At 39.7% G+C, this 14,650-nt stretch overlaps 1 protein-coding gene across 1 annotated transcript; it reads left to right on the top strand.

Annotated features, from left to right (window-relative positions):
- The first annotated feature begins 546 nt into the window (after positions 1-546).
- Positions 547-4,743, top strand: LOC145407743 (actin-3, muscle-specific-like). Its single transcript, XM_080278618.1, has 2 exons — positions 547-662; positions 3,422-4,743. Exon 2 carries the CDS (start codon positions 3,440-3,442, stop codon positions 4,568-4,570), a length of 1,131 nt encoding a protein of 376 aa, XP_080134744.1. The 5' UTR covers positions 547-662; positions 3,422-3,439; the 3' UTR covers positions 4,571-4,743.
- The last annotated feature ends 9,907 nt before the right edge of the window (positions 4,744-14,650 follow it).

Below are 14,650 nucleotides of genomic sequence, written 5' to 3'. Positions count from 1 at the left end.
ATACTGAAGGGATTTTCATAGGCTGTATCTGACCCCTTTACTTTGAAAAATCTCTCAGGCTGAATACAGTTGCTAAGATGCAAGAATAAACTAAAACAGATGTGGAGGATTTCAGTGGGTTAAAAGAACACATCAGGAAGATGAGAGGTTATATTTGATCTCATGTTTCCCGATGTCAAGGGATATTAAGAGAGAAAGAGAGAAAAAAAAATCTGAGCGTTGCATTAAAGGCAAAAAGTATGAGATGCCTAGCTCAAAAGAAAGCTACAATTACATACTCGCGGAAGTGGCGTGAGTGCCTCAGTTCGTGTGTTCTGACATCCACCATGAATGTAACTTTAAATTTCAGCCTACTTGAAGTAGTCATTGCTCTATGGCGATAAGATGGCGCGCAAGAGAGAAAATTCGAATGGCTATTGGGTTCAGTGTTTTCTCTGAAACTGTTTTGCCTTAGCACTTCCGGGACCCCAAAACATATTCTTGATGGCAACTGTCGCTTGCACCCTAAAAAAAGATGACAAGGTCACTCCACCCACAACCGCCAAAGAATGAGGAAAATATGTAACATTATTAGCCTTATTTAGAGAGTGGGTGGTATATAAGTGAGAGAAAGAGCTGCTTCCTCTTAGTGTACTTCAGGTTCAGGATACAGCAAGACCTGTGTGAGTGAGACTCTCCTGTTTTGGGGTGGGAGCTAACTTAGACTGTAGTCCGTTTCACGAATAATAGTTTTTAGGGGATCGGTTAATACTTTACGGTGGGCGGAAATATTAAGAGACATAGCCCAGAAAATTTTCCATCTACAACATTCAGAAGATACTTCAGCATTCTGAGGATGTAAATCAATGATAAAATGAATCTGAAATATTTTAGTTTCGAGTTAATACAGCAAAACCTCTATAAAGTTAACGAAAGGAAGAGCTCAGAGGAAATGATTAAGTAGACTTTTCAATATTTAAGAGTCGAACGTAGTACTTTATACTGATAATTATACTGTCACTAGTTTATTAATCTCCAGATTATGGTCGATTATTTTTAAACATATGAAGCTCTAAAGCAACAATATAATGATATAAGTACAGTTGCGTTGCAACTCATATAAACAAGTCCTAGCGTATGATTAAAAGCGGATTGCAATAAATGATCGTGAGGCATTGTTTAATTAGCAGAAACGAAGCCCACACATTCTTAAGCGATTGTAACTGAAACTGACTATCCAGAACCAAATTCCAATGTTCAAGTTTTTAGTGGAGTTGACCATCCACAGCAAAATTCTCATATTCTTTCTTTGCAGTAAATGAAGTTAACTATTAACGATCAGTTTCTGACATATACAGTAAGTGAATCTGACTCTCCAAGACTAGATTTCCCTAACAATAAATGGAGCTGACTATCCACAGCCTCTCCCACGCTGCTCGGCCTGCGATGTGGTCCAAATATGCGGCTGTCACTGCTAACCCTTTGATATCAAAGACACCAATTTCGTTGCATTCTTGCAACCACTTCATAATTTTATATAACTTTTGGGAGACAATTCATCGTGGAGAAGTCTAAACGAGAATCCCACTAATTTGTCCACTGGGAGTAGTTTTCCAAAAGTAAAGAAGAAACAAAAATGTAGAAACAGCAAGAAAATTAAAGAAAAAAAAAATTGCCGTCATGCAGAGGTTAATTCAGAGCTTGTAAAATCCATAAAACTTGCGTCAGTGACATAACTTCAGTCTAGAATCAGCCATATCTATAAGTCACGCTCGTTTTTCCATCAGTCTTTCAAATTATTCATAAAGATTATACCAGGAACTATAAGTACGACCGCAAAAGATGAATCCGATGACAATACCGATGAGTACATACGGCTGAAATTGCACTCCATTACTTTCAACTTAGTTAACTGCGAAATTAAAAGAAAGAGTTTGTCACGATCCTTTATCAGGATATTACTGTTTTAGGCTTTTGTAAATCGCATTGCTACAAACTGGGGTTTGAAGATGTCTAATATTCACTAAGATCAAAAATTTTCAGACTTTGTTCGGATTTGGGTATGTTGTGTTCTTTCCCAGTTTTGTTTCATCAAATCATATTACATGCATACGCAAGCGTAGATACTTTGTAAAAATCCATGCGATAGATGCCGATGTTTACCAAAAAATAAGCTCCTCAATGGCATGGGAATGGATAAATTTTGGATCCCACCCTGGCACTCAAAAGGTCAGGTTTTTTAGTAAACCGAATAGGCTATTGCTCGATGCAGACACAAGACACATTGTTTTTGAGATCGTTGGGGGCAGCTGTCTTTTAGTTATTCCAATAATTTCGGACGTAAGTCTGTGCATGCTCAAGATGTGTGTTCAGAAGCATAAAATACTGTAAAGTGTAACATGTTCATTAATAGGTAAAGTTTTGATTAAGAGTCAAATCTGGTGGAGATTGGTTCATTACCCTAAGTAGACAGATCTGTGTATGCATAGATGCACATTCAGAATCACAGTCTACTTTAAAAGTGTACACCGTTGACAGCCATGTCTCTATGTGTTAAGCTGCAGGCCTTTATCTTGTTCCACTTTGGAGAGATGCGTGTATGAAACACACACACACACACACACACACACACACACACACACACACACACACACACACACACACACACACACACACACACACACACACACACACACACACACACACACACACACACACACACACACACACACACACACACACACTGTGAGAGAGACAGACAGACAGACAGACAGACAGACAGGCAGAGACAGAGACAGAGACAGAGGGGGCGGGATTATTATAGACAAATGAATACAACTCACGATCAGAAGTACCGTCGATCTTAGCGGCATGCACAGCATTATCAGAGGCAGTTTACGTCCAATGCGGCAAAATTTTACTGTTGGTATTTTAAGTTCCAACGTTTGTGGAAAACCGATACCACTCACTGCCACTCCAACTTCCTTACTATGCTCACAACTTTTGCAAAACAAGCTAAACAACAGATAAATCAAAATCAGTAATCAGATCGGAGAAAAAATCCAAAGCAGTCCAATGACAGCTTTCATTAAAAAAAAGAAAAAAAGAACAGTGCCATCAAATGTAACGACTGGTACAAGAATTCGCCTCTTTCAGTTCTGTTTGTGTAGAGAATACCGTATGTGCAACAATTTCATACTTCATGAACTTATGTGAAATCAGTAAAAAAAACTTACGAAATGGGAAATATTGAAAATGACCGTCAACCTAACATTAATTTATGTTATCCTTAAAATAATCAGGGTTCATAATGTACAAAGCTCTCTATGTCTGTTACGGTAGTCATGATGTCTGTCTTAATCATGCAATAAACGCAAATGAAAATCTTTACAGAAATAATCAAATAGTCTCAAAAAATTATTAAACGCACTTTTTCTTCCAGATCTGACAGATCACCACCATGTGTGACGAAGAAGTGAGCCCCCTGGTTGTGGACAATGGCTCCGGCATGGTCAAGGCCGGCTTCGCCGGCGACGACGCACCCCGCGCCGTATTCCCCTCCATCGTAGGCCGTCCTCGTCACCAGGGTGTGATGGTCGGTATGGGTCAGAAGGATGCCTACGTCGGTGACGAGGCCCAGAGCAAGAGAGGTATCCTGACTCTCAAGTACCCCATCGAGCACGGTATCATCACCAACTGGGACGACATGGAGAAGATCTGGCACCACTCCTTCTACAATGAACTTCGTGTCGCCCCTGAGGAATCCCCTGTCCTCCTCACTGAGGCTCCCCTCAACCCTAAGGCCAACCGTGAGAAGATGACCCAGATCATGTTTGAAGTCTTCAACACCCCCGCCATGTACGTGGCCATCCAGGCCGTGCTGTCCCTGTACGCCTCTGGTCGTACCACTGGTATTGTGCTCGATACTGGTGATGGCGTGACCCACGTTGTCCCCATCTACGAGGGTTACTGCCTTCCCCACGCCATCCTTCGTCTTGACTTGGCTGGCCGAGACTTGACTGCCTATCTTACCAAGATCATGACTGAGCGTGGTTATTCCTTCACTACCACGGCTGAGCGAGAAATCGTTCGTGACATCAAGGAGAAGCTCTGTTATGTTGCCCTTGATTTCGAGAATGAAATGAACATTGCTGCCGCCTCTTCTTCCCTCGAGAAGTCCTACGAGTTGCCTGATGGTCAGGTCATCACCATCGGCAATGAGCGTTTCCGCTGCCCTGAGTCTCTCTTCCAGCCTTCCTTCCTGGGTATGGAATCTGTTGGCATCCACGAGACTGTCTACAACTCCATCATGAGGTGCGACATTGATATCAGGAAGGACCTGTTCGCCAACAACGTTCTCTCTGGTGGCACCACCATGTACCCTGGTATTGCTGATCGCATGCAGAAGGAAATCACTGCTCTGGCTCCTGCTACCATCAAGATCAAGATCATTGCTCCTCCTGAGCGCAAGTACTCCGTTTGGATCGGTGGCTCCATCCTGGCCTCTCTGTCCACCTTCCAGTCCATGTGGATCACCAAGGAGGAGTACGACGAGTCCGGCCCCGGCATTGTCCACCGCAAATGCTTCTAAATTTTCAAAGAACTCTTATCGTTCTTCATCTGGGACATCAGGATTCCAAACTTTATCAAGCTTTTATATTTCATCACCTCGTTTTCCATCAAACAGAAAACTTCACTGGAAAAGAATAATCTGTATATCATTCACTCTGTATGAACGAGAAATAAAACCACATTGAATTTCTATTTCTTCGTGAAATTATTATCATTCACAAACGATCTTTCTCTAATGTTCCACAACCATGTTTTTGGATGAATTCAAAATCCTTCCTGTTTTCGTGGAAAATCAGTTTATTTAATATGTCTTAACTGGAAACTGCTTTATATTCGTAAAAATGCTGTGTTCGTTTTCATTACCATTCTTTTACTATATAATGCGACTAGTAGCGATGCTACCTTACATTCATAAGACAATGTAGTGATTGCTCGCAATGAATGAATAAACATGTTTTAAGCACTTTTTTAACCGACTTCTGATTGCGTTCATTAAAGATTTATTTAAGTATTATTAATACTAAAGTGATGATATCCTGAGAAAATAAAATCACGCACAATAGTATGTCTGCCTTACAATGTGAACTCTGTCATACAAGAACATGAAAAGAAAACATGTAGATATTCTGCCTCAAAATATGGAACACTCAATGTTTTTCGGGGATGGAAACGGGATGGGGAAAATCTAATGTTAACTTGGCTGCAGCTTGGCACGTCTCATCACTGACTTCAGGCAACCACAGGATAAATTAAGCTTGGCAACCAGTGACAGCTGTATTTCACAAAATGTAAAAGCTTTTTTAACAAATACACTCCTGCATTATGTCATCCATACATTTTATCCAGCATTGCCTACTTTGTCGTCGTCACACATTGTGGTAGCCCCTTTGGGACTAAGATGCAAATGAATGTGTTTGAGTGGATGAGTTAATTAGGAGTGTGTCGTCCTGTCTCGGCTACCTCCCTTTCCTTGGGGAAGCAGCCTAGGTATTAGATAGATAGACGGGAAAAAATTTTGAGATCCAGGGAGTGTGTTTGTTTGTTCTTCTTTTTCTTTAATTATTAAATGAACTGCAGAGAATTCGGGACCCGAGCTGTCGGCGCAAAACATCGCAAGATATGCCTCCGTCATTGCTGGCACACTGACTCGCCATACCACCTCCATGACCTTGCCGACCTACTCAGTTCATCGTCCCTTCATACTGTATCACTGACATATATTTTGTCGAAATCCGTCGAGGGGTTCATGAAATTTCGCTTCCACAAGGATAAACTAAGTCTACCCTATATGACCTTGACCTTTGACCCCTTTGTCTTGCTGACCTTATCAATTCATCGTCCCTTCATAATATATCACTTACAAAAGTTTGGTCGAAATCCGTCGAGAGGTTCAGGAGATATCGTCCCCACAGAGATAAACTAAATCGACCCCATATGAGCTTAACCTTTGACCCTTTGACCTAGCTGACCTAATCAGTTCATCATCTCCTCATACTGCATCACTGGCAAAAGTTTGATGGAAATCCATTGATCGGTTCAGGAGACATCGCGCCCAAAATAGCGTTAAGGACTCACAAAACAACGCACGCATGGATGGACAAATGAATTACGAAATGCCTCCTCCACCATAGATGGGCGAAGACATATCTACAAATCGTGACTATAAGGTCTTCCTCAACAGAAATAGCGACTGTTTTATAATAATATGCAATCTTTCATATCTTACGCATTTTATCCCTTATTACTCGCACTCACTGTAGGGGCCCGAGACTACATGACAGTAGTACAGTACATTTAAGGAGAAAAACGGAAAAAACTCTACTCCCCTTGATGCTGTTACATGATCGAAAACCACCAGTTATCTCTTCGAGACTGAGCACATGCGAATGACTAGCCCATCACTCAGATTACGGCGTTCAGATCTATATGCCACAAGGCTCCGTCAATATACCCCATCAAATTAATGATGGAAAACTAGACTTTGCCTACTCGAACAGAATGCAGCTTTTTTGCAGTTTAATTCTTGACAACTGACAGCAAGATACTCACATAATTTATGCCCTTAGAAAATATACTCTTATCAAAACATTCATTCTAATCTTAAATCTGATTGAGCAATTGGATAAAAAAAATTTCATTGCTTAGTAAGAAACTGGGATAAACGCGGAAACCACCCAGGACGCAGGTTACGTAGAAATAGGAATAAATTATAGAGTCACCTCATAAAGGGCCCCATACACGCTCAGGCCGGCCTGTCCCGCCGCCAACGCAGGCCGCTTGAATGTGGCCTGTACAGGCAGCCTCAACAAAGAATGTAAACTTTGACCTGAACAACCTACACACGCTCAGTTTTGCCTGAACAGGCCGGCCTGAGAATGTATGGAGACTCTTTACGGTGTGTGTGTGTGTGTGTGTGTGTTATACCGTCTAACCGCCAAAGAATTCATGTCGCCTCAGGAAGTCTCTCTCATACTTTAAGGTTTTTCATTCCTTTTAAACATCGTATAATTTAAATTTATACTTTAATCATTATTTAGAGAGATTATTTCAATACACTTTTTAGGGTAAGGGACTTCCTCATCTGCAGAAAAGCGCCAGGAGCATACCAAAATTTACAAAAGTGGCGACCTTCCGAACAAAATGTAAAATAAAAAATAAGAAAAAGACAATAGAATTGCGAAGAAGAAAATAACTGAAACAAAAACTATTGACAGCAAATGTAAGGAATTATATGGTTCATTCAAACGATGGGAATATATTACGTAGGTATGGGGGTTTAAAGCAAAATGAGTACATGAAAGATGAAACCAATGAAAAGAGGCATGGAATAGTATTTCAGTGTAACACTATTAAATTGTCGAAAATAGTTATCATTTTGCTCAGACAGTGTCCCATACAGATTACTTTTGCTGTCCCAGATGATTGTACCCAGCTTATGGGAGACTTTTTTAATTGGAGGGGTTATATACGGCCTTCACTAACATTCACTACAAGAGGCCTCCCCCAAACTGCATTACATCATCTGTTTGCTTGTCAGAACAAAACTTAAACAACATCGTCGGGCTGAAGGCATTAACTAGTCCACATCTATTGCGCCTTACTTCAAGATTTCTCTCATTTTCGTTTTCATGTTTTACTTGTAATGTTTGCCGCCATATCAGTAAAATCCTCATACGGAACAGCAGACAGAGTAAGAGGAGTTCATGATCCATTTTCTCTTTAGTTAAAAAGGTTTACTAACACTTCGCCCTTAGTGATTTGTTTTGTTTTAGTACACCTTAATATTCTCGTGCCTGTTAATGATACTTTTTTTTTTTTTTTAACATGGGTATGGAATCTGTGGATCTGATTTGTATAAACGCCATAGACCAAACGTGCCACATGAAGAGATACACTAGTAAGGAAGGAGCGATGGAGAGCTTCCTCGCCTGACGAGAATTCGGACCCTGAAAGCAAACATTTGGATGGAGCAGAATTCAGACAGTAAACATTTGATCATCCAGAAACCTCGGAGCATAATGCAACATGACTTCTAATATCCATCCTTCCTTCACTCAAACCTAGATTTCCATGATCAGACGGAGTGAGGAAAACCAGAGGATGATTTTATTATCCTTTTGTTGACAAGAATCAAAGGAGACATTATATATATATATATATATATATATATATATATATATATATATATATATATATATATATATATATATATATATATATATATATATACAGTCGTCTCAACCTTTTCCTATGCCACAGTAGCTATGAGACTGTCTGCAACACAAGACCTAGGTGGTGGGATCAATCCATCCGTAAGAATGAAGATTTCAGATCACAGTGCCTGCCCCATTTAGCCAGATTTTACGACACATACCGGTTAGAAAGGTAGTATAATTTTTAAGCCTTCAGGATGAAAAAAATATTATGTTCAGATAAATCAACCCATTAATCCCTATGGACCGCACTGCAGAGTTTAAAGTGAACACATAGTAGTGTAAATATTTCAAAATGACACACACACACACACACACACACACACACAATTATTTACCAGCTTACCCACCTACCTATCTATCAGTGTATCTGTCTACCTACATCCGTATCTAAACATACATAGGTAGATAAATAGATAGATATTATTTTTTTTACACAAAAGCATGAATAATATAATATAATTGTAACGAAAAATATTTACACTGTACGTATACGTCCAAGGAAAATAGGAAGGGAAATAAGAGTAAGAGTGAGCCGTGCTACATGAGTAAATGTGAGACTTCTAACTTGACAACAAAGTCGGCAAACACAGGCTCGTGGAAGTGATGCAAGGCTGCTCCTCACGCCTTGGTCAATTTTTTATAAAGCTTTCGTTCTTATCTTTAGCCTATCTTTAATTATCACGCGCGAGTGAGCGAGCGAGCCAAAGAGAGAGAGAGAGAGAGAGTGTGTGTGTGTGTGTGTGTGTGTGTGTGTGTGTGTGTGTGTGTGTGTGTGTGTGTGAATATACAAAATGATGTTCAAAAAATAAGAGAGTAACTGAAGGGAATTAGATATAGCCTTCTTTAATCCCTTCACTAAGAGGGGATTCTCTTTAGCTGAATAAAATCGTCTGGAAGTAGCATGAATAAGCGACAATATGACGTCATCATGCTGAAAGGGTGATATCAAGAAGAAAGCATGAGAGGATAAGAGGAATGATGGAAGACAATGATTTCAAAGATTTACTGAGAAAAATCTTGATGGATCCCCTGCATATTAAGCAAAGTACATTATACAGTAATTACATACAAGGAGTACAATTTTTTTTTTTTTTTAAAATAACATCTTACTACTGAAGCAAAGAGATATTCTATGCCTCAGGCAATTTAGTTATATTTTATTTCACTCGGCCCCCTAATAGTTCATCTCATTCAGGTTAGGAAGGACCTCTGATTATGCATGTTTTGATGAAAGCTAATGGCTATCCTCACACTTCAGTTCAAAAAGCCTTCCGTAAGCTCAATAAAATCGTTTGTCAATAGCAAACATAAATTAAAAAGCGAGTTTGAGGGGTCTCTGGGGTGTACTACTTCTGACCGCATGCAGAAGGAAATCACTGCCATAGCTCCCGCTACCATGAAGATCAAGATCACTGCTCCTCCTCTGAGCGCAAGTACTATGTCTGGATCGGTGGCTCCATCATGGCCTCTCTGTCCGTCTTCCAGTTCATGTGGATCGCCAAAAAAGGGTACGAAGAATCCGGCCCCGGCATTGTACACGGCAAGTGCTTCTAAAGCATCTGTGTGTGGTTTTTCTCTACTTCAACGCTTTAATTGATATCAACTGAAGAGTGAGCCGAATTATAATTTGCTTTATCATGAATAGATAATAAACTTTGTTCTTTCATCTGTGTATTTTTAGCCTTATGTATTTATTTGCAAAGTGCTTTTTATACTTATACATGGTGTGTGGCTTTTTTGATGATGTATATAGAACCTCAATAAGTATCAATGATGAAAGTTAAGTAGGGTATTGATATTGTCATGCTTTTTCTTAGCCACATTCGAAACAGGAATCGACAAATCTACTGTTAATGCCGCTTACAATGGACAAATAAACAGCTTCTTGAACAATGAATGAGCTTCGAGATTTAATCCGGGTTATCACCAAACAATTTTAGAGAACAAGAGTTCAAATCAGATCCAAACATGGACGATTAAAAAATATATAGATTGTCGGTAATTCAAAAAGAATCACCGCTGCTGGGTGGACAAAATCATTCACAGCTACTGAGTAAAGGTGTAACTGTAAAATTATTGAATCCGTTCAGATGCTCAGATGTAAGAAAATGAATTGGAAAAAATCGTAAAAATCTTTATCCAGCGAAGTCTGTGTAAGACTCACTATACCCCTCTGTGACTGCAGAGCTTTTGAGCATTAAACTTGTCTTGTTTTCTTTGGCCTCTCTCAGCTAATGGCAAAGAAGCATACTTCTTTCTCTTGGGAACGTGCATAGAAGAAGCACTCAAATATCTGTTGACTTGGGTAATAAAACTATCTTTCTACGGCAATGTATTTCTTAATGAAAAACAAATCAAAGGCCGGTCTAAAAAAAAAAAAAAAAATCCGTTTCAAACAAATCTGAACAATGCAGCCAAAAGCGAGACGTGCTCATTTCGAGATGCGTGGAGTTAAGTATGCACATTTATCCATCAACATCCAAAAACCAAGTTAAACAGCGATCACTATTGGGTTGTCGCATACGAGTTTCCGAATAGAAAATTGCCCTAAATCTCTAATAAAGAAGAATGTGTTGCTAAAGGAACAAAGTTTACTGCTTATTGAGTGGTAATACATACTGGCAGTTGCAAATACTAGACACACAAAAACGACTCTACGTTAGGAGATTTTTTTTTTTTTTTTTTGTTATTTCGTAGCGATTTTCTTTTCTATATCATTTTCACTGAAACAAAAGTGTCTTAGATGTACTGAGTCATTTTCCTTCTCGTCCCCTCCTCCCCTCCCCCAAAAAAAAGGGAAAAAGAAAGTAAAAAGCCTTAGTTATAACTATCCCTATGACAAACGGCCTTAACGCTACCAATAGGTCTGTTAACACTTGCTTCCTTTAGCACACCCTTTGCACATATGCAGGATAAAAAGTAGTAGAAAGAGAGAGAGAGAGAGAGAGAGAGAGAGAGAGAGAGAGAGAGAGAGAGAGAGAGAGAGAGAGAGAGAGAGAAATAAATAGATAGATAGATAGACAGACAGGTAGATAGATAGATAAATATACACCTACAGTACACACCGGTACGTGTGTGTGTGTGTGTGTGTGTGTGTGTGTGTGTGTGTGTGTGTGTGTGTGTGTGTGTGTGTGTGTGTGTGTGTGTGTGTGTGTGTGTGTGTGTGTGTGTGTGTGTGTGTGTGTGTGTGTGTGTGTGTGTGTGTGTGTGTGTGTGTGCGTGCGCGAGCGCGCGCGCTCGTCCTACTTGTTTGATCCTGACACCCTAAAACCAAAAATATTATGTAAAGATTACATTACAGTAATGACCCTATTACATTATGAAAATTTTGGACAGTTGTCCCATGTTAAACCCTCATACCAATGATTCTCAGTACTGAATGGCTTTAACCCTGCCTGACTCTCACTCTTCAGCTATGTTCGGTCCAAATCGGATCATAACTATTTGATATATTATTTACACCACACACACACACACACACACACACACACACACACACACACACAAAGGTGTTCAGCAAACACCAAAACATTTAAGACACCGTAAAAATAAAAGATAAATCTTCATCTCGGGAATAAAACTTAAACGAAATTTAGAAGCAAAAATGCAAAGCCAGGGTGACCCTTGCCACATGAGAAGGAGGAAATACGAGAACCCTGACTCGACAGCAAAGTCAACAAAATATAGGTTCGCCGAAGTGGGGTAGTGCAGCACCTGACATGATTTTTTTTATCATTTTTCTTTTACTTTCGAACATCTTAATTGGTCGTACTTCTCAATATACATGACACCATTTAGAAAGAAATCAAAGTTTGACAGCTAATGGTTGGATAACTATCAGATATGGAGTGGATATCGAGATTTGTATCATGTTCGTGTATGCAGATGGCAACTGTCGCATGCACCCCTTAAAAAAAAAAAAAAAAAAAAAAAAAAAGACTCAAGGTCCACCCACAATATGTCGAAGAATGAGGAAAACTGCAACAGGAGATGCATTTTTTTTTTTTTTTGGCCAGTGGGTGGTATATAAGCGAGAAAAGAAGCGGTTTCCACTCAGTGTACTTCAGGCTCGGGATACACGAGAACTTGCGTGCGTGAGGCTACGTGGTGTTGTGTCAGGAACATTACTGTGGAGTGCTGCCCCATGTATTATTAATTTTTTATCATCCCTCTGTTGTAAAGATAGACCCATCAACAGCGAAGGGACCTGGAGTTAGGCTACTCAGTCCAGGCATTCATGACGAGAGCAAACACTGTCTTGCCCCTGAGTGAAGTTCACAAGCAGCCCTCAGACTTCTGCTGTTATAGACCACATCCGGTTGGAGTACCTACTGAACCACCAAGCAGTACTTGTTTATATAATTATCACCCTACGTAGCAAATTATTTCCTGGGTTGCTAAAAACCAACTGGGTCACCATTCAGTTTACAATTTCCTGCAGGCAACACTACATTTTTTTTTTTAATGTTTCCGACTGTGGGCAAAGGCTTCAGGGTCCATCCCAAAGCTCAGTAGTCTTTCTGCACACGTCCACATGTCACCACTTCGGCGTTAACACCCACCGTCCCTATCATACAGGGCTGGTATACTAGTATTTGCGGGGGCAATTTTACGACATGTCGGCGGGTCCTCTGGTGGATCAATAAAGTCTACTTTTATGAAATTCAGATCCTTAAACTGTTTCCTTCCCCATCCGGGATTCGAACCTGGGTCCATTAGGACTGCAGGACGCCTTTCTACCAACGTCCCCATTTACGACAGATTTTGTTTTCTATAATTTGTCACTCAATCCATTTTTGTCTCATCATGAAACGTAGGGGTCGGGTGCTAAACTATTCAATCTCGACACATCGGGCGAGTGTGACCAGACTTTCTTGCCCCCGCGTAACATTACCGAACAATAAACTTTAACCATCCCTCGGATGTAAACCTACAGGCCCCATCAGGATGGAGATTCATAATTTACTAGACTAGACCAGCAGACGGCAGTTGGTTGTATGGTTTCCACTCAGCGTGGTAAAATGTGTCATAAGTTATTGGAAATCATTTGGCTTGTCGTTCAGTGCAGAGTTATCTGAAGTTTGCAGTACTTCGAATGTGTGGATGATGGGTGGTCACACCTACAACGTGTCTATCGTACTAATATTCAAATCCTTGGAATAATATTTGCCTTCGTATTGTTCCGGCATTTAACATCACAGAACATTATCCGAGATATAATAGAGCATGAGTACACCTGTAAACGTTGCATGGTAGTTCCTGAGTACTAAAATCAAAGTAATGAAAATTAATATTCTGTATGTCATCGTAGATATTGCTCTTGGCTCAGTGCATAAAATAAATAAAACTGGTTAACGTATGCACACAGTGAAGTATGTACTGAAAATCACATAACCAGGATCTCATATTCACTTTATATCACCTCCTGTCTAATTGTGGCAAACGAAGTACAGTATATCGTTGAAAGATTTTATACACTAATTTATTGGAAAATAACAACAATGGGAATTCAGTATTAAAATATTTGCCGAGGCGTTACCAAATATCCCAGTCTTCCACATGTCTAAGGACTATATAGATTCAAGTTGCCCTCTGCTGGCAGATCCCAGAGAATCCACTCCAAGATAACGTAATCAACCTGCAAATGTATACTTTTTTTTTAGCCATGCATTGTTAAAAAGCCAAACAATATGATGTATTCAAAAAATTTTATAGCACTTCACTGGGTTCTTATGGAGCAGGCATATTATTGTATACGTTGTCAAACATTTATGCATATAAACAAACGATTGCCATAAGATCAGAAGATCACAATACCTGCTTATTAAACAACCAACAGGTTGATTCTGAGTATTAGTGTAGTTATTGTTCAGTGTCCGATTAGAGTTGAGTCAGACTTTTAAGTCAGTCTGACATGGTTAGTTGTGGATATGTTTCTGAATGATATCGTAATCTGAACGAATGTCTGCCACGATAAGAGCAGGAAAGGAAAAGAAATCATCCTTAAATTATTTAAGAATTCACCTTGGTTTCAGAAGAAATGTGCTAATTTCTGACCAAAAAAAAAAAATCTTTTACTAGCATATTCAGTTTGAATTTCCTTAATCCTTGTCAGTTTATTGCATCCTGTAATAAGAAAGCGGGCGGACGAAGGGAAACATACACAAAAAGGGACGAAGGGAAATATACACAAAAAGGGACGAAGGGAAACATACACAAAAAGGGACTGAGAAAGCTCCAGCACAGCCGTATTAAGAGCCTACCACCATGTTTATGGCTAAATCATAAAAGATTCATAAATATATTGCAATACTCTTCAAAATGCTGAGACATGCCTTCTGAGCTGTGTTTTGTACATGTTATACATATATTTACAGATCTGA

Source organism: Coenobita brevimanus, chromosome 74 (genome assembly GCF_032717465.1).
Source record: "Coenobita brevimanus isolate Jiangsu-jjx chromosome 74, ASM3271746v2, whole genome shotgun sequence".
NCBI lineage: Eukaryota > Metazoa > Arthropoda > Malacostraca > Decapoda > Coenobitidae > Coenobita > Coenobita brevimanus.
Note: the sequence above shows the minus strand (reverse complement) of the source record. Positions and strands in the feature narration are given on the sequence as shown.

What these genes read in the sequence shown, in the direction of transcription:
- LOC145407743 (XM_080278618.1), top strand. Translation starts at nt 3,440, where the DNA reads ATGTGTGACGAAGAAGTGAGCCCCCTGGTTGTGGACAATGGCTCCGGC.